Source organism: Rhizoctonia solani, chromosome 5, assembly GCF_016906535.1.
Source record: "Rhizoctonia solani chromosome 5, complete sequence".
In the NCBI taxonomy this organism is placed as follows: domain Eukaryota; kingdom Fungi; phylum Basidiomycota; class Agaricomycetes; order Cantharellales; family Ceratobasidiaceae; genus Rhizoctonia; species Rhizoctonia solani.
The window spans coordinates 261,949-285,063 of record NC_057374.1 but is presented as its reverse complement, the minus strand read 5'-3'; the positions used below and the strand labels follow the sequence as shown (position 1 = coordinate 285,063).

At 46.7% G+C, this 23,115-nt stretch overlaps 8 protein-coding genes across 8 annotated transcripts; 6 read left to right on the top strand and 2 right to left on the bottom strand.

Moving 5' to 3' along the window:
• Positions 1-1,287: 1,287 nt before the first annotated feature.
• RhiXN_08890 (peptidase C14) lies at positions 1,288-3,829 on the top strand (the record flags this gene model as incomplete). The annotated part of the gene is made up of 3 exons (XM_043328706.1): positions 1,288-1,473; positions 1,526-1,688; positions 1,839-3,829. 3 exons carry the CDS (start codon positions 1,288-1,290, stop codon positions 3,827-3,829), a joined length of 2,340 nt encoding a protein of 779 aa, XP_043180152.1.
• A 1,683-nt stretch (positions 3,830-5,512) lies between these two features.
• On the bottom strand, positions 5,513-5,877 carry RhiXN_08889 (ATP synthase subunit f, mitochondrial; the record flags this gene model as incomplete). The annotated part of the gene is made up of 2 exons (XM_043328705.1): positions 5,513-5,734; positions 5,806-5,877. The coding sequence occupies 2 exons, from the start codon at positions 5,875-5,877 to the stop codon at positions 5,513-5,515; spliced, it is 294 nt and encodes a 97-aa protein (XP_043180151.1).
• A 303-nt stretch (positions 5,878-6,180) lies between these two features.
• Positions 6,181-7,487, top strand: RhiXN_08888 (anthranilate phosphoribosyltransferase; the record flags this gene model as incomplete). Its single annotated transcript, XM_043328704.1, has 3 exons — positions 6,181-6,561; positions 6,616-6,990; positions 7,050-7,487. 3 exons carry the CDS (start codon positions 6,181-6,183, stop codon positions 7,485-7,487), a joined length of 1,194 nt encoding a protein of 397 aa, XP_043180150.1.
• A 1,107-nt stretch (positions 7,488-8,594) lies between these two features.
• Positions 8,595-9,184, bottom strand: RhiXN_08887 (uncharacterized protein; the record flags this gene model as incomplete). Its single annotated transcript, XM_043328703.1, has 3 exons — positions 8,595-8,648; positions 8,716-9,013; positions 9,081-9,184. The coding sequence occupies 3 exons, from the start codon at positions 9,182-9,184 to the stop codon at positions 8,595-8,597; spliced, it is 456 nt and encodes a 151-aa protein (XP_043180149.1).
• A 5,485-nt stretch (positions 9,185-14,669) lies between these two features.
• RhiXN_08886 (uncharacterized protein) lies at positions 14,670-16,608 on the top strand (the record flags this gene model as incomplete). The annotated part of the gene is made up of 5 exons (XM_043328702.1): positions 14,670-14,816; positions 14,864-15,070; positions 15,125-15,865; positions 15,927-16,129; positions 16,182-16,608. The coding sequence occupies 5 exons, from the start codon at positions 14,670-14,672 to the stop codon at positions 16,606-16,608; spliced, it is 1,725 nt and encodes a 574-aa protein (XP_043180148.1).
• Positions 16,609-18,102: 1,494 nt separating this feature from the next.
• Positions 18,103-18,863, top strand: RhiXN_08885 (uncharacterized protein; the record flags this gene model as incomplete). Its single annotated transcript, XM_043328701.1, has 3 exons — positions 18,103-18,468; positions 18,541-18,713; positions 18,764-18,863. 3 exons carry the CDS (start codon positions 18,103-18,105, stop codon positions 18,861-18,863), a joined length of 639 nt encoding a protein of 212 aa, XP_043180147.1.
• Positions 18,864-19,376: 513 nt separating this feature from the next.
• On the top strand, positions 19,377-20,200 carry RhiXN_08884 (uncharacterized protein; the record flags this gene model as incomplete). The annotated part of the gene is made up of 3 exons (XM_043328700.1): positions 19,377-19,748; positions 19,803-19,975; positions 20,029-20,200. The coding sequence occupies 3 exons, from the start codon at positions 19,377-19,379 to the stop codon at positions 20,198-20,200; spliced, it is 717 nt and encodes a 238-aa protein (XP_043180146.1).
• Positions 20,201-21,076: 876 nt separating this feature from the next.
• On the top strand, positions 21,077-22,584 carry RhiXN_08883 (endo-beta-1,4-xylanase; the record flags this gene model as incomplete). Its single annotated transcript, XM_043328699.1, has 11 exons — positions 21,077-21,164; positions 21,226-21,333; positions 21,396-21,418; positions 21,482-21,563; positions 21,616-21,813; positions 21,870-21,912; positions 21,966-21,987; positions 22,040-22,153; positions 22,210-22,309; positions 22,357-22,418; positions 22,471-22,584. 11 exons carry the CDS (start codon positions 21,077-21,079, stop codon positions 22,582-22,584), a joined length of 954 nt encoding a protein of 317 aa, XP_043180145.1.
• Positions 22,585-23,115: the final 531 nt, after the last annotated feature.

The window sequence follows — 23,115 nt, the reverse complement described above, 5'->3', positions numbered from 1 at the left end:
GATAGAGGGACCTTGAAAACCTTAGTTCGCATCTTTATCTCATTTGTTTACTGTAAGGTTACTAGTGTAATTAATAAAATAAGTACAGATTAATGAAGAAATGTCATATCCATAACACCGGTCCACATTACTGGAGGTTTTGGAGCAACAGTCAAACATTAAGTCACAGTTGATCAACAAGGCAGTGCAAGCAACTCATCAAAGACCCACTATTGACAGCAGAGAATGTAAAGACAAAGGGGCTTGTGGTGGTTATTGACGCGCTCAACAAATGCAACAACATGAACGGGTGTCATAAACAGAGGAAAATAGAACTAGCCGGAATTGAACCAGCTTGACCACTAAGCCATAGAGCCCTATTATTCCTCTGCTGACAACCCATGATTACACCTGCTACCCCCCAAATTTGGGCTTGGGCCAGCATGCAACCACTTGTACTGGTCATGTGACCGTGTCCAGGACAACGGGGTGCAAACCATCCTAGATGTACTTTTCAGAATCACTCCCAACCTGCCACTCAAGTTCTTCATCACCAGTCAACCCAAGCCAGACATCTGCCACAGGATTGAGGCCCAGTCCAACCTGAACCAGTTGATGTGCATGCTACACAAGATTGAGAAGTCAATGGTGGAAGCAGACATTGAGCTATACCTTTGTGAAGAGCTGGGCAGCAGCGTCTCTGAGCACAACTTGACCCAGCTTGCCAAGCTGTCCAGAAGGCTATTCATATATGCCGCCACCGCTGTTTGATATGTCCAACAAACAGGCACCATGGTCAATACAGATTGGCTGGAGGCCATTCTCAGCTTGTCACCAAACTTGGACTATGAAAACTTGGACATTGACAACCTGCATACCACAATTCTGGAAGCTGCAGTACACCAATCTGGTTGAAGTGCCCGCAAGCAGCAACAGATGCAACTGATACTCTGGACTGCCATTTGCACGCAGGAGCTGGTGGACATCAACACACTGGCAGCCCTGGCTGGGATCAAGGCAACAAAGGCCAATATATTGCTTCAGTCCTTGTATTTGGTGTTACACATGTTGCAAACAACCAAGATGATTACCACGCTGCATGAATTGTTCCCTGACTTTATGTTTGATAAGGCACAGTTGACAAAGTTCTACTGCAACAAAGCAAAGCACAGCCAACTGCTTGCCAAACAGTGCTTCCATGTGATGCAAGGCCAATTACAATTCAATATATGTAGCCTAGAGACATTGTTTATACCCAATAGCAAAGTGCACAATCTGGAAGCTTGAATAGCACAGTCAATCTTGCCAATGTTGTCATATGTAGCGCACCACTGGGGAGACCATGTAGTCAAGAGCGCGCCTTGTGAGACAGTGCGCAATGGACTGAAAGCATTCCTATTGCAGCAGCTGCTGTTCTGGATGGAGGTGCTCAGCCTGAAGCGCACGCTGGACAAAGGGATGAGCATGCTGTTGGGGCTCAAGCCATGGCTGATGGTAAGGCATGTGAGCAGTGCAGTATCAGTACAAGGCTGATGACAAGTGATAGGTCAAAGATGCACCATCAGATCTAATCAGGATGCTGAACAACTTGTGGATCTTCTTGTCAACGTATGCTGCCAGGTTGGTATTGGAGTTGACGCCACATATATACATCTTGGCATTGCCATTTTGCCACTGGACAAGCTCAGTATACAACCAGTACTGGGGTTGTACTTGAGAGCTTATAAGGCCAGAAGGCTCTGCAATGGAACAAAGTCAAACAGCACTACTTGCAACATGGCAGATGCCCTTGCATGTTCTCTCATTTGCATTCTTGCCTAACGGGTCTTGATTTGCAATTGGATTTGAAAATGGCACAGTTCATATATTTCATGCCCACAATGGAACACTAGCTCTTGGACCCCTGGAAGGACACACAAGTCACGTGAACTCCGTAGCATTCTCTCCAGATGGACTTTTGCTTGTCTCTGGCTCTGAGGACGGTACAATTGTTGTGCAAGACGTGCAGACAGGTAGTTACGTATATGACGTCATCAAGGGCCATAACAGAGGAGCAAGGTCAGCATTGTTCTCACCCAACGGCAAGTACATCCTCTCAGGGTCCTGGGACCGGACAACGCGGATGTGGGACAGTGGCAACGGAAGTCCAATACCCAACTCCATCAAACGCCATCCTGATAAAGTCTACTGCACGGCATTCTCTTCTGATGGGAAACACATTGCCTGTAGCTTGTATAGCAATGAGTCTCCCATTGTTGTCTATGATGCATCCACCAGCAAATCATTGCCTTTTCCATTTGGTGCTAATCAATCCCGGGTGTATTCAATTGCCTTTTTGCTAAACAGCAAGCACCTTGTCACTGGCCATGCATCCGGCGATCTGCGCGTCTGGAGTCTACAGGACGGCACAGCCACACACTCCCCACCTAAAGTACACAACAACTGGATCACATCCGTTGGGTTTTCGCCACTTGGAGACAAACTCGTTACTGCCTCTTATGATCGGTGCGTATACATATGGGATGTAGAGAATGGCTACTCCAACCCTTGTCTACTTGGCACACACGACCATTTTGTTTACTCCGCTGCGTTCTCACCCGACGGCACACGAGTCATATCATGCTCACGGGACCGCACCGTCAAGATTTGGAATGTACTACACTCGACATCATCTCACACGTCACACTCAAACACACCAACCAAGACTGTCCACTCGGTTGCGATCTCGCCTGATGGCTCACGCGTCGCTGCAGCGGGTGAAGACAAAGCAATCTACATGTTCAACACATACGATGGCACTTCCGCCCTCGAGCCGCTTGTCGCACACACCGACGTGATCTTCTCGGTAGCTTTCTCGTTCAACGGCAAGCACCTTGCCTCTGGTGGCGACAACAATAGCATACATCTGTGGGATGCCACAAGCGGCAAGCTGCTATCCGGTCCACTTCGAGGACATGAGAAAAGGATATGGTCAGTGTCGTTCTCACCCGATAACAGGCACGTTGTTTCTGCCTCCGAGGACAAGACCATACGCATGTGGCATGTGGACGATGGCACTCTGACACCTACAGACCTTGTTGGAACACATGATAGCGGGGTCTACTCAGCGGTCTTCTCCCCCGACGGCAAGCGTATCATTTCTGGATGTGGCAACAGCAAGATACGGATGTGGGACTCGCAGACGCTATCACTCGTGTTCGATCCGTTTGGGTCGCAGCAGCATGAGAGGGGTATATTTTCGGTGACATTCTCGCCTGATGGCAGACTCATTGCTTCTGGGTCCGCGGATGGCACTATCTGCATTTTTAACTCGCACAGTGGCCAGTTGGTTCTCGGTCCTCTCCCGAAACATTCGAATTTTGTTAGGTCAGTTGTGTTTTCACCCGACGGTAAACACATCATATGTGGCCTAGGTGATCGAAGCGTTCACGTGTGGAGGGTGGAAGATGGTCTTCTTGCATGTATGCCACTGGAAGGAGGTCAAGGTTGTTTTAACTCCGTGGCATGTTCACCCGACGGTGCATACATCGTCTCAGGCTCATATGACTCGACGATTCGAGTATGGAAGGCACCAGGAAGGGGCGTTGTATATGACTTATCAGAATCTACCTCTCCTACTTCAGATCAGAGGGAGCCCCATCGTGCAATTGCCGGTGGACTGAGGATCGATAGCGAAGGGTGGGCACGCAACCGCGATTCTCAGCTAGTTTTCTGGGTTCCATCTGATCTGCGCGGGCTCTTCCCCTCCCCCAAGAACGTTTATTGTATCGGACCTGGAGGCACACTTCGAGTGGAGCATAGTCAGCCATTGTCGCTTGGTGACGAATGGGGTCGATGCTTTGTAGTCTGAAAGTTTGGTGAGGGCTGTTGATGTGGTCGATCAGTGGTCATGTATTGACTTGTGAGTTGAGGATAGATGTCGAGGGTGAATTGGACTACCATGTGATACAGTATCCTAAAATGTTTTTGCGTTTGTCTTGATATTCTACTTTATTACATTACTTTTTGCCATAACCATGCTTCACTCGAGTAAGGCCCGGAGTGATGCGCAAGGTCATGAACACGGGGCGCGTGCTTATTATTCGGTGCCGGTGTGGCGGAAGCCTTTTCGTAGGTATCATATGGTTTGATTTGGACCACATTCTAACCGAGTTCCAAAGGATAATATTTTACTGAGCGCTAGTAATATCGATCAAAAGCACGAGCATAATGCCATGTGGGCGGGTCAACTTGAATCAGAGTGAGTCTCATGCCGTATTGGCGTTTGTGGCCGCTCATAGTGACTGGATCTCTCCATCTCACTAATTGCCAGTCGTCTTCCGATACTGCAGAGCATATGTGTGCCTGCCATCAATGATATATGAGAGAAATGAAGAATTGTTGGAACAACATCATATTACTATAATCCACATCCACACAAAGCATATAGACACCCAGAGCATTGTTATGAATGGTTTTGTTGGCTCGACGTTATACCCTGTACATACTGGACAAGGAATGTTGGTTGGGGGTATCTTGTGGGGATACAATCCTCCCTATACGCCCCCACCCAGTTGGCAAGTCCAAATTCGATGATCTTCAAGTCTCTACATGTGTAACGCTACGGTTTATATATATGCTCAGGTATGCAATACCTCACCTCATGCGAGAATTATGATTTTCCGCAAAAATATCGTGTGGCAAGCCGTTCATCGATCCTTGGACAGTCGAATACAGAGAGAATGGGCCGGGACGGATGCTCACTTATCTCATACTGAATGCCGGTGGGATTTAGTCTTGATTATGTCCGACTTTTTTCAAATGTCCTCAGTTACTCGAAGAAACGGGGGCGTGTAAATCTGTTTATCACCGCTGGGCAGTAGAAAGCCTAGGACAAAATGTAAGCAAGCAGGTATGGCGATCAATGCCAAATCCCTGATATGTAACCGTCTGCCATGTAGGCTTGGTTGGAGGTTGGGATGTCAGAGGAGTTGGGTAGTGCTCAAGAAATCGGTGAACTTCGCCTGAACCATGGCCTTGATTCGACATCTACTAATAGGAACCTCGCCATAGTACTTTCACGAAGATGACTTTTCATGACCTTTGAATAAGGGCTGTACGATCCCCGTTATCGTCCAACAGAGCGACGCGCTAGGGAGTCCGGATAATTGAAAAGGGTGCGGAACAGCGCTGATAATTCAGAGTGGACGCAGCAGTGTTTTGCTGCATGCACGCCTCGAACCGCGCAACTCTACTCCGACCCTAGTTGGCCTCAATAAACTCACCATTTGGCAGGCCTATGACACACTTGACTCGGCAAAATACCCTCACACACTCAGATCCCATGGGTTGAGAACATTATGATTTTAGCACGCCGTTGGGTTATAGCGATACATGGGCCTGATTCTCCCAGGCTCAACTCCAAGAACACGTTTAATGGTGGTTGTTCTTGTGGTGCTCTGCAAAAATGCCAATGAATCAGGAAGATCAACCTAATCGCATACAAGGGATACTCACTCAAGTGCACTAGAAGGGGAATCAAATGAAGATTAATTCACTCGGTTAATTGCATAAGACCAGAGTACGCACTGTTGTAATCGATCGTGTACCCAAGCAAGAACATTCCGACAATAGCCGCAACAAAGGGCTTGCCAGATGCGTTCTTGCCGTCAAAGTAGCGCGCCTTGATGCCGTTTCCGGAGGGAGGAGCGGGGCCCTTTGGCAATTTAGAGTAGAAATCGACGACGGAAGACATGCTGGCGCCGCTGCCTCCCGACTACCCGATTCGTCCCGAACGCAATTGAGCCATAAGTACGAATTTCCCTTAATTTACGAATTTATACTTACGACAATTTTGGGAGTCGCAATTTTGGGTGGGATAATAGACCCGAATGAGCGTCGGACGAGCGAGGCGTGCATGCTGGTAGTGGAACGACGATCTAATGGATGGAAGGGTGTGGGAGGGGAAAGTTATCTGTGGCTGTGTCGCGGATCCTCTTAGGCGCCAGAACCACGGATCGAACGCATGAATCTTGAGAAGATCATGACTTGGCTGCGCCAGTCTTACAATTGGCCTTTTTAGCCCGACCTGAAACTTACAACAATTGGCCTTGAACACCTATTGTCTCTCCCTCACCCATTTTATAGAACTTGTCTGCACTAGGTTCTGAAGATTGAACTTTCTCCCTTCGTTACTTCGTTCCCCTTGTGATGACTATTTCGATGGATACGTCTGCAGCTCCCCCGAAAATGACCTCTGACTCATTCAAGCCGTTGCTCCTCAAACTCATCAATACGCCTGGAAAGTTTACTCCAGAGGATACCAAAAGCGCTATGCACCATCTCGCTACTCATGGTTGCGTCCTGCCAGCACAGGCGGGAGCGTTCCTTGCTGCTCTCAAATCTTCTCGTATCGAGCATTTGCCAGAAACCCTTGCGGCTGCGGCTGAAGTTATGAGGAGTTATGCTGTACACGTTCCACTCGATGATGAACATGTACCGGCGGTCGATATCGTCGGTACAGGCGGCGATGGCCATAATACATTCAATGTCTCGACAACAGCTGCTATCGTTGCTGCTGGCGCAGGGGCCAGAGTGGTCAAGGTTTGAAGCTTCGTTTCATGCTTTGGGCTAAAAATAACTTTCAGGTATATAAAGCACGGTAATAAAGCCTCGACATCTTCATCCGGCTCTGCAGATATCCTCCTTGCATTAGGATGCCCACTCGCTCCTCCATCCCCAGAACCCACCCCTCTTCCAAATAAACCATTCACATTCCTTCTGGCGGCGCATCATCACCCTGCCCTAACCTCTCTCGCACCAGTCCGCAAGGCCCTCCCGTTCCGAACTGTATTTAATGTTCTGGGGCCCCTCATCAACCCCGCAGCACCAAAGCGCATGATATTGGGAGTTTACACACGCGAGTTGGGCCCAGTTTTTGCGGAGACTTTAAGAGGAATGGGCGTCGAGCGGGCGTTAGTAGTATGCGGGATGGAAAGTTTGGACGAGATCAGTATTGCTGGCGGGACCTGGGTACGTCTTCTATCTCTTATCGCCCCCCTCGGCTTGGTTTGTAAATACGAATTACGCAGGCTTGGTCGCTCGAAAACGGAGACATAACAACGACAACCCTTCATCCCTCCCATTTTGAACTCAAAACTCACCCCTTGAGCACTGTAGCAGGCGCATCTCCCGACACCAATGCTCAGATGCTTATTGATATCTTAAATCCCAACACGCCATCCCACTCTCCGACCGAGTCTGTCCCTGCCCCCGCAGAGGGCGTAACTTCGGACCCTGGAGCAATTCTTGACTTTGTTTTAATGAATGCTTCGGCTCTTTTAGTCGTTGCGGGCCTTGCGCCAGATTACCCAACCGGTGTCAAAATGGCTAGGGAGAGCATTTCCAGCGGGCGAGCGTGGGAAGCGCTCAAAGAGTTTAGGGATCGAGATAAGGAGAGGGCAAAGGGAGGCCTTGGGGGTGCTTTGACGGAGGAGCTGGGTGGAAAGACCGATTTATTGAAAGATTGAAATATAGAGGAATAGTGTGGGTTATTTGAATGGATGGGCCTCGATAGACCACCGCTCTGATGGTCAGAATGTATAGCAGCAAACTCAATTATTTTGCGGTTGATTTTTCTGCCTTTCCAAATGACTCTATTGGCCCCATGATCTGGCGCCAAGCTCCCAAAGGCGCATTTATTTCACCGTGTTTATGCACTTGTCTTCTCTACCTCTGTGTAGATGCTCCTTTTGAGTAACAACAGCTGTAGTAAAAAAACCGATAGTGAATTAGGGTCAATAGAATATAGCACCCCCTTAAAGAGCTTGTCGTGTCGAACGTGAGCTAGACAAGCGCTAGTCCTAGCGTTTGCCTTTGAGTCTGTTTTGGCTAGTGGCACGACTTTGAAACTATTGTACCACACACAACGAGCTTTTCAATGTAATGTACCATTCTTATCCTGTGGGTAGTTCTGAATTAACAGTGAGGTTAAATGCTCGTTAGGGGTGGGCACCGACTGGCAGTGTGATGATACCGGCTCCCCAAATTCGAGAATTGGGTTATTACCGCAGGCGTTCGTCTGAAGTTAAAGACCCCTCAGATATTAGCTGTATCAACCAAACGTCATATCTAGAGTTAGTTGATTTTGACACTTGCATAATTGAGCTAAGAAGTATGATCGATGGCCAGGCCTCTTGTCCAATATATTGCATTATTCAACACTGGACAGACCTCGAACTTTTAGGTCTAGATCTAGATCTTCAATTTCGGGGAGTTTTCCAAGAATACACACATGATCTATTGATATAATGAACGGTGAAGTCATATGAGGTATGTATTAATCTATTTCGACTTGCGCTGATAGATCCGGTCAGGTGGATACCTTAGGGCAGGGACATATCGATTAAGAGATCATGCATTCATCCTCTCAAAGCCACCCTGTAGCTATGTTTTCAGGTACCTTGTGGATATTTAAGTGAGCCGCCATGGAGAAAAGGTTCCCCCGTCCGGAGCTTCTATTCTCACATCAATTCTTTCGTCTTACAGGTACTCTCATAATTCACCAACAACGTTCATATCATAGTTTACATATAGTATATATTATTATAATCGAACTGCTGCCCAGTCCCATTCAATCACCGAGAGTTCTTGCAAAGCACTGATTTGCGACTCTTGTGGTTCCCAAGGAACTATGAATAAAGTCACCTTCGGTAAGTAATGACGCTTTCTAACGGATGGAACCTGGCCATAGCTCACCTCAATTTTTTGAGGTCTTCGAGTCTCCGGGATAGCTAGGATATTCGGGATGGCTTGGATAACTGGGATTACCAGGGTGACCGGGGTGCTCAGGATGCTCAGGATACTCGGGTTTTTTGGGTTTGTTGGGATAGCTTGGGTACCCAGGATGCTCCGGATGGCTGGGATAGCCAGGCTTGCCGACGCCGCCAGCTGGAATCTTGAAGCAGTAGTCAAAATTGAAAGACCTAGAGGAGCCGTGACCTCCAGATCTGCATTCATGGCCACCACAACAGAAGCCGGAGCTTCCGCCACACGGCTGCCAAGATGTTAGTGATAAATCAGTTAGATTTAGTTAGATACTTACTTGACTTTCAGCAACGCACTTGCCATCTCCGGGGCCTTTGCCTCCAGTGAATGAGACAGGCGACGCAATGATAGCCGGCATAAGCAGAACAAACCCAGTGAAGAGTGCAAAGAAGTTCCTCATAGTGTAGAGTAAGGTAGAGCTAGAGTACAAGCAGGGGGCTACGCTCAGTGAGAGGACAGTATGTCATTCAAAGCTCAAGCAGGGGTAGTATTTATATCTTCGTCCCTTCATCCGCTCTCGCTCTCCCATACAATCAATCTGCGTTCCGGCTCCGATATTCATGAGTTACCTCTGCGTCACTTGTCGGCGAAGTGGCACAGAAGACCAGCAGAAGGACGGTTGAACAATCACTACGGGCATAACGAGTCTCCCCCCGCCCGGATCCGGAGCTGATCAGTGTTCCCCCTGGCCCAGGGTTTGTCGGAGTCGGAAACACAGTTCAAAGAGACAGTGAGCTGCCTCGGGATTCACCGCATACAGGCTTGTAAAAATGCGCTGTTTGCATGCGCCATTTTGCTGCGAAGTACATGGGAGTTCCAATATACCAGCAGCCAAGTATCTGAGCCGGGGCAAGAGCTTGACACTTCTTCTGTCAAGTGATCGACAAGTTACAACATCTGAGCGCCCCCAACGTCATAAATGCGAATTTTGTTGCCGATACAGCCTACTCTTACTCTGACACCAATCGCGCCAAGACCAGATCGAGGCCAAAGTCAGCAGTTTTCCAATTAGTCATTTATTCAATCGGATAGACCATAAATTTCGGCCAAGGATAAAAGGGATTACCACTATGGTTGTATTAGTATACATCATCACTCTTTTGATTTTAGTCTGACCAAAAATCCAATCATGCAAAGCCATCAAAAAAAGGCGGAGCTGTCACGAAAATACTGGGCATAGGGTCCACACATCGACCCGAGGCGTGCACCCACGTGAGCCCGAAATCTCAACCACTGTTAAATCATTTTGCAAACCGCAATATTTAGAACCTCCACTAGAATTCTCGGTGAGACGATCATCAAGCTATAATCCGCCACTCATTGATTGTGTTGTTTTATTAATTCATTGAAGATGTAGCAGTATTCCATAGTGCATCGTGTCGTCCACGGCCTGGAATTGTTCATTTGGTACTGGACAAGATTCCGCCCACGATGGCGCTTGTAGAGCACGAAGCCACCATCCAGCCTAATAACACATTTCTTCGCTCACCATACCTGAGTTCTCTTAATATTAATTTTGAAGCAAAGGACTCGAGAATAGTGCTTCCCCGCTTAACCCATTGGGCGCGTTGGGAACGATTCAATGTTCTCATCCTACTCTCCTATTATGCCCCTGCATGGCCATTGATGTTTCCTAAGTGTAGAAATACCTTGTATATACTAGAATAATCTAGTACTTTCCATGTAACCGAGTCAGTGTGAACTAACCAATAAGATATATGCGCAGTAAGTACGCGTCACCCCTATAAGCGACTCGACCGGCTTATTCGCAGGTATATAAGGGGGCCTGTTCTGCCTCCTAACGACTCATGATTCTTGCTCTCTATCTCACTCTCTTTTACCTCTTGTAATCAGCTAAACGTTAATATATATTTTTCTATATAGATTTATATCTTCTTCCTACACTACGCCCATGCGGACTGTAGTGTGTTTGGAGGATCCCGGACGTGTGGGGTACATGAAAATTGCTCCGGTATCTACAGTCGAGTATGCACTCTGTGTCCACCATCAGCTACATCACACACTTATATCAATAACAGAATCCAAGTATTTCAAGTGAAAGCCGAACCTTAATGCTAACGGTCAGAAATATCTCTTGTGTATTGGCTGTTGCTGGAGCAAATAGTTAGGATACAGTCACATTATTATGATAATGACAACCAAAGCTATGCTGGGCTCATGTAGACGCTCAATTAGGTCCAAACCAAATATCCCTTACTTTGTCACACACAAGCGCTGAATTAGTTGACTGTCAGCTTTTATGACGCATGCGCAGCTACTTCTGAATAGTACTCTGCTGCCGATACAGTTCATCTCTAGAAGTGGAGAGAAGATCTGAGACCAAATCGAGGCATCTTCACTTGGTGGAATATACGCAACTGGACCTTGAAGCCAGCATGAGCACCTGATCGATACGTTCACGAATAAACATGCTTTAGTAGATAGATTGGTACCAATCTTTTAACCCATATTATTAGTGGAACCTCAGGAAGGATTCCCGCTTTGCATCCGGGTTTTCCTAAGATTCTGTACCAATGAATCAATCAGTCACAGCCTCAGTTAATTGAACGCGTTCTAAGGATATGGTTCCGTCAAAATAGTATGCGGATTCCGCCGGCACCCCATATGCAGGACGCGGGTTTTTCTGTCCAGAATATCCGCACCTTTGGATTCGACACTGGCCTTCATACGTATATTTGACTCATTAGAAGACATACTTCTTCAGTGTCAATCTTATATCCGCATTGTCGTGTCATGTGTCAAAAACGAGCTGTGTTGGTGACAGAACGCCCGTTTATGACGTATGGAGGCACCTATATGCTGTAATTTATTGATTGTCTTACAAGCTTAGAGGTTCTACTTGTTGACAGGTTAGTCGTGGGACAGTTGCCGGGCTGCTGTTCGGCCTGAGCACTTGACTGTTACAACATTTTGATTCCTCAGAGGTCAATGTATCCGATAGCAAAACAGAGCATATATCTATTTCACCCCCTTTCTTTAGATCTTATAACTCGTACGCATTAAAACTCAAATTAGCCTACTATATCTGATTTAATACATGGTCGGAAGAAATACTAAACGAATCATCCGCTACGCCCGGACAGGAGGCATATTAATTATACACGTGTTGAGTCTTTGACAACTCTTGGCAAATCTCTGTGTTGGCCTTCTAGCCCACATTGCTGACAGGTGATTCAGAGACTTTCCATGAGTATCGAAGCTGAGTGGGCATCAACTACACAAAAGAGTAAAAAGACTTCAGGGATACGTATAAATACCGACCTAGCTTGAGCATTAAACAACATCCTGCTCTCCTCGACTATTCTCGTCTCCCAAGTGCATATTTTCCCTTCTACTCCAGTCTGACCCCTCTTTCCGCAATGAAGAACGTGGTTGCGCTCCTCGCTAGCTTCGTGTTGCTCGCGCCTGCTGTCTATGCGTCGCCTGCTGCATTCCCTGGCGGCAAGTGTATTTCTGAGGGACAAGTAAGTGGCCCGTAAAACAATTCCTACTAGAACTAACACACTAGCAGGCATGCAGCAAAAGCTATGATAGTTGCTGTAGAGGATGCGAATGCAAATACAGCAGCCACGGATTCTATTGCGCCGCCATTCACATAGGGATCGGGATCGGCAAGGGCGGCAAGCCTGACTATCCCGATAAACATAACTAATCATAGTAAGTGGCACTCTGTCACTAAGAGAACGTTATCACTTACCAAAAGAGCTCTAACAACAGCTTCATATGGGAACACGAGGGCGAATGAGGGGCTTTTTGCGCGGACTTTCTGTGACTGATCATGACTGAATGATTGTTCGTAACGGAATTTATCGAAATCACACCATAAGGTTGTTAAACACTGCTCGAGTACCTTGAGATGAGACCAGAGAGAACGACTTATAAACCCAAACTCATAGAACAATGACTATCGCTACCCTAGCAACATAAACCTAGGACATTTCAGCACTATATGCTGCACGTATCTGATTCTGTTAGCCGTGTCTCAGGCTTATATCAAGCATACACCCATCACACCACCCGATAAGCTCACGCTATGTCCCGGATTAGCCATAATCAACAGTGTACTGTGTGATGAGAACAAAAATACAGAAGAAACTATCATGTATAGATAAGAAGCGACTCTCATCTATTTTTATACCTAGTCATTAGCCATATCACGTATAGTCACAGTGCTAGAAGTAGCAGTTCTATAGCTACAAATCCTCTACAGGATCTCGTTGGATTAGAGGTTTGAGAAGAACTGATACAATATCCGTGATACCTCCACGAATGATAACCTTTATAGGCAGTACTATGATACTGCTATCTTCCTGCTGCATCTGGCCCTAGGCCATTCTCGTATCCAAAACTACGGTTTCGTAAGCTGTTGTAGCTTTGTAGCTATCTCTACGTATATATACATATGGGTTCTTCGAACAGTTTACCTTGTTCGCATGCAGCTCTTTCTGATTAAATAGACACGTAGTAAAAGCCCTCAGCACGTGACCTAAGCCACGCCGTCGCCACCTAGCTTCGATTAGCTGTCTTCGCCATTTCCTTAATCTCGTTCGTATCTATCACTTTCATCTGGCTGCTCCAGCGCTCACAATGGATCACGACGACTGCCCCGTCAACTTGGTCCTTTGCCACGTCATTCACTCGACATCACCCCCATTCGGATATCTTCACTATGACTTGGACCGGTGATACTCTTGGTCTGCTGACAGGTTTACTATACCACCTCCTATTTCCTGTTGACCTCCTTATCTCGTTTTTTGCTTTTTATTACCAAGCGACCATTTTCTCTCACGCATGATTAGGATTCTGACACGACTGCCTTGTGGGTGTTTGCTCTTGCATACATCGGAGGCTGTAGTTCGGAGCCTGCGGAGGGCCACAAGCCAAGACTTATGCGCAGGGTTCGAGGGCGCTTAGCATTTAAGACCACGTGATCGCGACTGCTCCCAGTCGTCTACGATATACTACGTGCATTCGGCTTACTTGCACGCTTATAGTTATTTTCGTCCCACCCTCCATCCCTCTTCCAATATCGCTCTTTCCGTCTTTACACATACAAAGGGCATGCTTACACACTAGCGTATCCTCTTAGGCTACCCCCCCTCTGTCTCTCCCACCACCACCCTCCTTCCTGCCATTAGCGATGGCCACCCGACCCGCGAGTCATGCTCGCGTCTCGGTGCCCCCAGACTCATCGGGGCGCTACGCGCCGGATCACCCATCCCTCCTGGCTCCTGACGGCCACGGTTCATCGTGTATTAGTTACATTCGTATACAAATAAATTCTCCTTCTATTTACACATAAGTCCTCTAGCCCGCACCGGAGCCCAAGTTTAATTAATGCGAGAATCGAATGTTTTAGTTTCATTTCGACTTTGATCCACTCACTTATTCTTTTCCCTCGTGTTACCGCACTGACCATCACGGTACCACTACCTAGGAATTGAACACGACTGTATGGCACTAATAAGGTACGCTGATTCGGATGATTAGCCCACCACTACAGCTGCTTATCATTTCTTTTTTTTGAGTTATTTTCTAAAATCCCTCCCCACTGTATGGGTTGTGTTCACGCCTTCCTATTATGCGTTTGTTACCCTCATGGTGCCTGCTTAGCTAACCAGAACACAGCTATTAAGAGTACGTAGTACTGTACTGGCCTGGCGAGGGTGTGGGACGTAGTTTATGGACGTATGCAAGTATGCCCTTAATCAGATATCGTTGAATTTTGAGTTGACGGCATTTTCTAATTTAGCATAGGCTGGTGACGGTCAGAATGCCCGATGCGCACGTGAAGACGTCAAGCAACGTGACTTGGGGTACATAACTGGGAACAAAACACGTAAACGACCATTCCTGATACCACTATGGCTCGTACCTCTCTTTTGCGCGGGCAGTCTAACACAGGTGAAGGATCTGACTCTGGTGTTACATATGGGTACGACAAGCCCCTACCTGATCCATTCGGATTCAACGACGGATATGGGTTTAGGGGAGCTCCTCCTGCAAAGCCAGTATGTACCCAATAGGCGCATTGGGTTTAATTAACGCTAGTATGAAGCTTGTTGAGCTGGAGATGACGCGTCTTTCCGCCGAGTTGCGTCGTAAGCCATCCTGGTGGACCAAATTTCGAGACGAATCCATTCTCGCCAAGTGGAAAGGAGAAGCACTCGCCCAAACACAACTCATGGATGAGTCTCATATAGATTATGTTCTGAAAGAACTAGATGGATATGCCAAGTTGCGCGATGAGACTTCCGGTGCAGAGGTGATTGGACTCTGCTCTTCTGTAATTGACACTCATCCCGGGCGTCTATACTAGGTCTCATGTTATGACAAGATATGGCAGTCCGACACTCTCATCCCTGCTTCGCTCAAGGAACGACTACTCACCGGAGTCACGACGCTCGAAGACGTACCCGAATCGGAGAAGGATTGGCACCCGCGCTCGGACGGGAAGGTTCTCGATCTCGTGCATCCATCATTATATCCAATTGTCTATGGTCGTACACTATCATACCCTGAGGACTCCGATGATCGAAACTCAACCGCACTTCAAGTTCGACTGGAACCTCCTAAAGCTGGTAAATCTCAAGCGACACGTATTGACGAATACTATTTGTCCAAACGATTTCAATGGCTACCCACCAACTTCGAGGTCTCCGAGGACGGTAAATCAGTCAAGGGCATCTCATATATCAATAATCTTCATCCATTCAAACACACGGATCTATACAAGACAATTGAAGGTTTAATTGCGGCATATATTCCCTTGTTCGAGCGGGTACTGACGGATAGCATTCCCGAGAACAATGTGATACCGGAGCGGACATTTAACGGATATTCATACGATGAAGAATACAAAAAATCCCCTCAATACAGCAATTATTCAGACGAAGATAAATTCGACCAAGACCATCGCGAATGGGAAGAGGGTCGACCGATCCAGCTACCCTTTATCCAACAGGATTATCAAATTGGGAACTTGGAGAAACGACCGATTCAGTATAAACTCAATGGACGAACAATCCAAGTGATTGTCAAATTGGCTAACATCCATTTGGTACGTCGGACGACTTGTCCGCGCGGCTTAAATTATTTAGTACCCATATTCAATTTCTCAGACTCCAGAGAAGCCCAAGTACGATGGAGGCTCCTGGCATGTCGAAGGCATGAAGAACGAAGCAATCGCCGCATCAGGTATCTACTACTACGATGAAGAAAACATTACCGAGAGTCGTCTCGGTTTCCGAACCGCCGTTGCTGGCCCAGAATCATACGAACAAAACGATTTGCGAGGATGTAAATTGACATGGGGAATGGGATAGTTTGTTCTTTTCTTATTCTCTATTTTCAACATAATAATCCCATATCAACAGTGACGACCCATGTATTAATGATCTCGGCTCTGTTGTAACCTGCCAGGACCGGTGTATCGCGTTCCCAAATATCTACCAACACCGCGTGTCTCCATTCGAACTTGCCGACAACTCGAAGCCTGGGCACAGAAAGATAGTTGCGTTGTTCCTGGTCGATCCTGCAATTCATCGGCCATCCACGGTGATAGTGCCGCCTCAACAAGCAGACTGGCGTGCGTCTGGAATCAGTGCCAACCCAGTTCTCAAGGCAGCGTTTGACAAGCTGTCGGCAGAGATCATCGACCATATCAACTCGATGGCAGAAGGCACAATGACTCGGAAAGAAGCCGAAGCATATAGGCTGGAGTTGATGGACGAACGGACGGCGTTTGTGGCGAAGAACGATGAGAACTTTTTTATGGCTCCTTTTTCCCTTTGTGAACACTAGTCATGGCGGCTATTACTTCCCAATTAAATCCGGGATGCTATAAATGCTAATGTCTTTTTGGACGTGCCTAAATCTGTCGTGTTGGCCTAGGACTGGAATGAGAAGTTATTTCAGCATTTTGGTGACTTGTCCCAGTTTCTGGTATGACTAAGCAGGAACGGGCGATAAACTAGTACACGATCATGGCTCACAACCGGGTCACCCGACATCATGGGGACGTGGCCCAGTTGTTTTCGGTCTAGACTTATCTGTGGTGGATCAATATCACGACGAGACTATTCTTGATAAATGAAAAAGGAGGCTCTAGCTTAGGTAGAGCTCATAGAGGCAAACATTACTAAAAGCCGCCTGGCGTTTCGTACCCCCGTTTCTCGTCTAAGATTTTTATGATACGGGAGGTTATCATTTGGGGAATAGGACGATGAGGCGCGTCTTGACCGCATGTATTACTACTGCTTATCCAAATCATTTTAGAAATGGCCTGTGTGTAGACGAGCTCGGGCTCCGTGACCACCTATCAAGGCAGGTGTGTCGTATTCCCTAACACCTACCAGCACCGAGTTTGTCCATTCGAACTTGCCGGCAAGTCAAATTCTGGACACAGAAAGGTTATTACAATGTTCTTGTTCGACCCTGCTGCTCACATACCTTCGACAGCGACTATTCCGCCCTAACAAGAGGACTGACGGACATATGTCTGATTACTTTCAACCCCGTGCTCAAAGCAGGCTTTGACAAACTTTCGCCTGAAATGACCGACATGATAGAATTATTTGGGGGCGGGCTAATGAGTCCTAAGGAGGCTGAATAATACCGATTGGAATCCATGAGAATGAAAGGAGTTAATGAAAAAGAGCGATCAGATGTTCTTTATGGCCCGATACATAAGTCACATGGATTGATCGTATTCACTTGGGTGATTCGAAAACACCGGTAACAGATACACATTATTTTTGTTCATTGTATGTGTAGAAAGAGTTAGATAAAATAGAATGTATTTATACTATGAAAGAAACGTTGTAATAAGAAAGTAAAGACAGTACACGATAAGTGAATATAGAGGTGATGATTAGAGGGCCGAAAGAGCCTCCTTATATACCTCGTATAACCTTCTGAGTCATACCAATGAGTGCTGCGACTGGTACTGCGCATATAACGATGACTCGACACTTGACTCGGTTACTGCGATGGAACATACTAGATTACTCTAGTATTTACACGATATTTCTACAGTATGTAACGATCAACTGATACACATTACCTCCATGGTGGCGGATGATTTGAATTTCAGTGCAGTATTGATTGTGGTCGAAGGAAGGAGAATTACTGTATGTTCCCGTTTAAGGTATATTAAGTCTGGACGGCGGATGGTTTTAGCGTTTGTTAAGGTCAAATGACGATCGGGTGTAAGTGTGGCCTTGTTTGCTACCTCTTCGATCTGTTGATAATAGCAGTACTGGATTCGCCCGTGATCGACAGCCCCCCACTACAGTCATGTCGGACTTGTCTCAACCTCTCCCACTTGCATCTGATTCAACCAGTACCAAGCGCAAATCGACAGCTGGCGCATCCAGCTCGAAACGTGCTAAAACATCCCAATCCGACCCATTCGCCGACACCAAGAATGCAATTCAAATGGTTCTTGCATCTCCCGAATCCTTCGTCCTACCAAGCGGAGATGGAGAATATCGAAAGCTTGTGGTTTCTATTGCACAATATGCAAAGAGCCTCGAGGGATCTGTTGCTGTTGCTGGGAATGGAGGCATCGCCGCTCCCCCTGCCAAGACTCCAGAGCAAGTTTCAGCAGAGGCTGAGCGTATAATTAACCAAATTAATCGGGGCATAAGCAAACTTATGGCGGTGAGTATTGGTATTATTGTATCATTATTGTACCGTCTTTCCAGTTCCTAATCGACCTTGATTATACAACAGTGGAAGCCAAGTTGCAAGACCGGGTCCGCCAAATTCGCACTCGACGGTGTTTGTACTGACCCCCGAGTGTTTGGGAGGGTTTTGGGTCTGAACGATTCTCCGAACTTCAAGACGAAAAAGTATACCAAAGAGGAATTTGAGAATCTGGTTGGAGAGATTACCAAGGATGTCCGGTACGCATCTCTCTGGTAGGCTAGTTAACTAAAGTCTGACGTTAAAATAGTTATGACCGACTTTATCTCACAAGTGGCGTCAACGTACGTTACGACTCAGGTACTGGAGAATTCAAGATCAATGGCTCTTACGGGAAACCGGTCCATTGATACTTCTGTTTATGCATCATTACGGCAAATATGAAGCCTTTTTTTTTTTTACTCAATTGTATGTACTGTATGAATTTGCATGCGTAATTAAGCCGATATCTCTCTGAACACCACAGCTGTATTGCCGACGGCCGCCATGTTCAGACTGAGACATTCCAAATTAAAGACCAGGAACCAAAGGAACCCTTGACGCTCTAACGCTCACGTCATCGTTGGACACGAATTTCCAATGTGGCTCATTCTCCCAACGGAAAACTCCTTTCGCCATCTTTGATTGATACCAAGCCCTCACCCTCACCAACTGCCGGATTTCTACCCAGTCCCTCGCACATACCAGAACATACAAGTGCTTTCTAGATTATTGTCCATTACGTTAGTCATACCTTTGGTATCCCGGAGCCCCCCCCCCCCCTACGGAGTAATGGAGTATTTTCCGGTTTATGAACGGAGTCGCGGTATATAAAGCTAGGGTGTTGGCGCTTTGGTTTCATCCGTTTGTTGTAAACCACCACTATGTCCGACCTCTCGTTCTCTCCAGAGCCTGTCACCAGGAAGCGTAAATCCACTGGTGCTAGCTCCACACAAGCTACCAAAAAGCCTCGCGGTCGCGGTAAAAAGTTACAGCCGGACTCATACGAGGCGGCAAAAGGATATGTTGACTCTGTGCTTGCAGCTCCGGAGTCATTTGACCTGCCCGAGGATAGCGAGTCGATTAGGGATATGATGGCTACAATTGCTCAGTATGCAAAAAGCCTCGAGGGTTCCATAGCAGTCGCTGGCCGCACAGGTCGAGATGCACCTCTCCTAAAGACACCCACACAAATTGAAGAAGAAGTAACGAGAATCACGAATCTCATCAATCGGGGCGTTAAGAAACTGATGACCGTAAGTACATATACTTTCGATTTATTTCAATCATTTGACTGTGGAAATTTGCAGTGGAAACCCAGTTGTAAACACACCGGGTCCAGGTATGTATTTGACGGAGTATGTCCTGATTCTCGCGTCTTTGGCGCGATATTCGGCTTGGATGGTCCTCCAACCTGGAAGACGAAAAAATTCACCTATCACGAGTTCGAGAAGTTCGTTGGAAGAGTCGAAGGTCGTGCGCGGTAAGCAGAGTTCTTTCAAAGAAGAGAACACACGCCCAATATATTTCTCCCAGATATTCATCTCTCGTACTCACGAGCGATGTCAATGTGCGCTACAACCCCGAAACCGGCGAATTCAAAGTGAGCGGAAGTTATGGGGATGCTCGAATGAGATCCGCCCGGTCAGAAGTAGCGCACGCTCCCTTGATGTTGAACACAGTGGCTGCATTTGGTGACTCTGGATGACCTATCATGAGATATTCAGTCAAGAGGTATTGGTGCATTTTTGTTCAATCTGTTCGAATATTTATGTGTCTGATCAATTTATATCACCTATATATGTTAGCGCCCTCGTATGAAGCACACCCTGGGCGAACCCCTTATGCCGTTTCATATTGTATATAATACTTGCCACGGTACTCCTATTTGGTTGATGGGCCATGCAAAAAGCCACCACTGAAGACCAACTCGAAAATAGGCCCTCCTTGAACCTCACGGTCATCTTATGCCGTGTATATGTACAGTTATATATATCTATTGCAATTGATCGTAACCCAGATACAAACAAATGCGCTGAGATTAATATCTTCCGTATTATACCCGAGCTCACGCCTCGGCTATGTTCGTTGCGACATGGATTGGTTTTATATCGTCAGTTGTGTTCGCATGACACACTCGGACAAATCGCTTGGCAGCCATAAATAACTATTAACAACTTACTTACAGGAGAATCTAGATGGTTGCTTGGAGCTTCAAGTAGCCCCGATCTTCATAACCTAAATTTAGTCTCTAGCTTATATCGTCCCGCCTAATTGGGCTAATATTTGTCCCGGTTGTCATCATATCTCCATTTGGAATATTCCAGGGCGCGTGAATACATGTCTAGCTTTGCGTCGCAACTGGTGCCTTCGCCTGACGAGGTACACAGGGCTCCGTAGAATTCCTAGTTATGGAATCAACGATGAGCTGGCCAACTATTTTTCCGATGAGGGCTCCCAAAAGTATAAAGTCGGGGGTTAGACGGTCACTTCCCCTCACCAATTCTCGAGTTATCCGTTCATTTAGCACTTGTCTAACCCTTGTCTGTCACTTGTCTGTCGCTTCTCTCTTTTATTTTTAGCCATGTACTTCAGTCCCGCAATCACCATCGCTATCTTGGCTGTTGTCCCCACTGCCTTTGGGCAGCTCAACACCAAGATGAAGGCCAAGGGTCAGTTCTACGATTATGTGTAGAAGTTGACTGGAGCTAACTGCCGAGCATAAACATCTAGGCAAAAAATACTTTGGTACTTGCGCCGATTCTGCGCTGTTGTCCAACTCTCAAAACGCCGCCATCATTCGCTCCGACTTTGGCCAACTCACCCCGGAGAATAGCGCTAGTCAGTTCATTTTAAATAACGTAGCCCGTATCGTATGGTGTTGACTATTCCGAATTTTTTAGAATGGGATGCCATAGAACCCACAGTTAGTATTGGTCTCTTATGCTTTCACTTTTAGCCCTAACAGCTCTGCTCCCTCCACTAATAGAAAGGAAAATTCAACTTTGGTGGTTTCGACACCCTCGTTAACTTTGCTCAGAGCAACGGCAAGCTCGTTCGTGGACACACATGTGCGTATTTCAATATTTCAATCATGTGATATCCGTAATTGATTTCGCGTAGTCGTCTGGCATTCTCAACTCCCGTCTTGGGTGTCCAGCATTGGCGATTCCGCTACCCTCACCTCAGTCATCCAAAACCACATTACTACGGTTGGAACACGCTACAAGGGAAAGGTATATGCATGGGATGTTGTAAACGAGATCTTCAACGAAGACGGCACCTTGCGCTCTTCTGTCTTTAGCCGTGTTCTTGGAGAGAGTAAGTGCCCCAGACTATATGTCCGAGTGCAAAAAAAAAACTTATTCGGTTGACAGACTTTGTTGCTATTTCTTTTAAGGCCGCCCGCGCTGCCGACCCGTAAGCTTGGTTGCCCGGTATCAGATGAACTATGCTAACTAACAGCCTCATAGCTCTGCCAAGCTCTACATCAACGTAAGCAGTTCACGGCAATCTGACTTCCTGAAACTCAATGTTTTGTGCTTAGGACTATAACCTTGACTCTGTCAATAAAAAGGTCAACGGTCTGGTAAGCCTGGTCAAGCGTCAGAGGGCCGCTGGAACTCCTATCGACGGTATCGGCAGCCAGACTCATCTCCAGGTAAGTATCAGACCTGAAGGCCGCTTCAGAGTACTTGAGCTCTAACTAAACTAAAGGCTGGTGGCGCTGGTGGAGTGCAAGCTGCTCTTGCCGCACTTGCTAACTCAGGAGTATCGGAAGTTGCTATTACAGAGCTTGATATCGCTAACGCTTCAGGTTGGTTCATTCCATTACTTCATAGGTTGCAACTAACCCATGTCTAGGCAACGACTATGCTACTGCGGTCAAGGCATGCCTCAATGTTCCCAAGTGCGTTGGAATCACGGTAAGATAGGCTATATGTGTGTAATTCGGGCCTTAATCTAACTCTATTCTAGGTCTGGGGTGTTTCAGACAAGGATTCCTGGCGCGCAAGCAGCAACCCTCTATTGTTCAACGGTAGCTACCAGAAGAAGCCTGCATACAATTCGGTCATTTCTGCCTTGTCTTAAGCAGTGGTTCCAAAAGCTGCAGAACTACACCTGGAATGTAGCTAAGGATGTCTTCATAATAGATCGTTTCTGTTTCGGATTTTCTTGATCAGCAAGACTTAAGTATCAAACGGGTTGGTTATCAACAGCTCTTCTATTAAATTAAAGCAATTCAATATAAGTGAGGATATGCGAGTACTTTAACCTAGGCATTTCATACACTTCGCCAGCGATTATCCTATACCCCATGTGTGCATTGCTAGTTTTTGTCCCCATGATACATGTACGGGCCACTCCATTTATCCATACTATCGACACTGTACCTTGTATAGCTACTGCTAGCTTTGTTTAGCATATCCATGGCATATAAGGTTCATATGCTGGCATACCTCTGGTCTATATCATGGAGCTATACTTGCCCCGCAGCAATGTGTTAACATAACCGTTTTTCAGAATTCCCTTCACAATAGCAAAGTATTTCAGGCGAACATAGGGCGATTTTCGTTTATAACTTACAGCGGCCCTCTTGAGCGACCACAGCACATATACCAT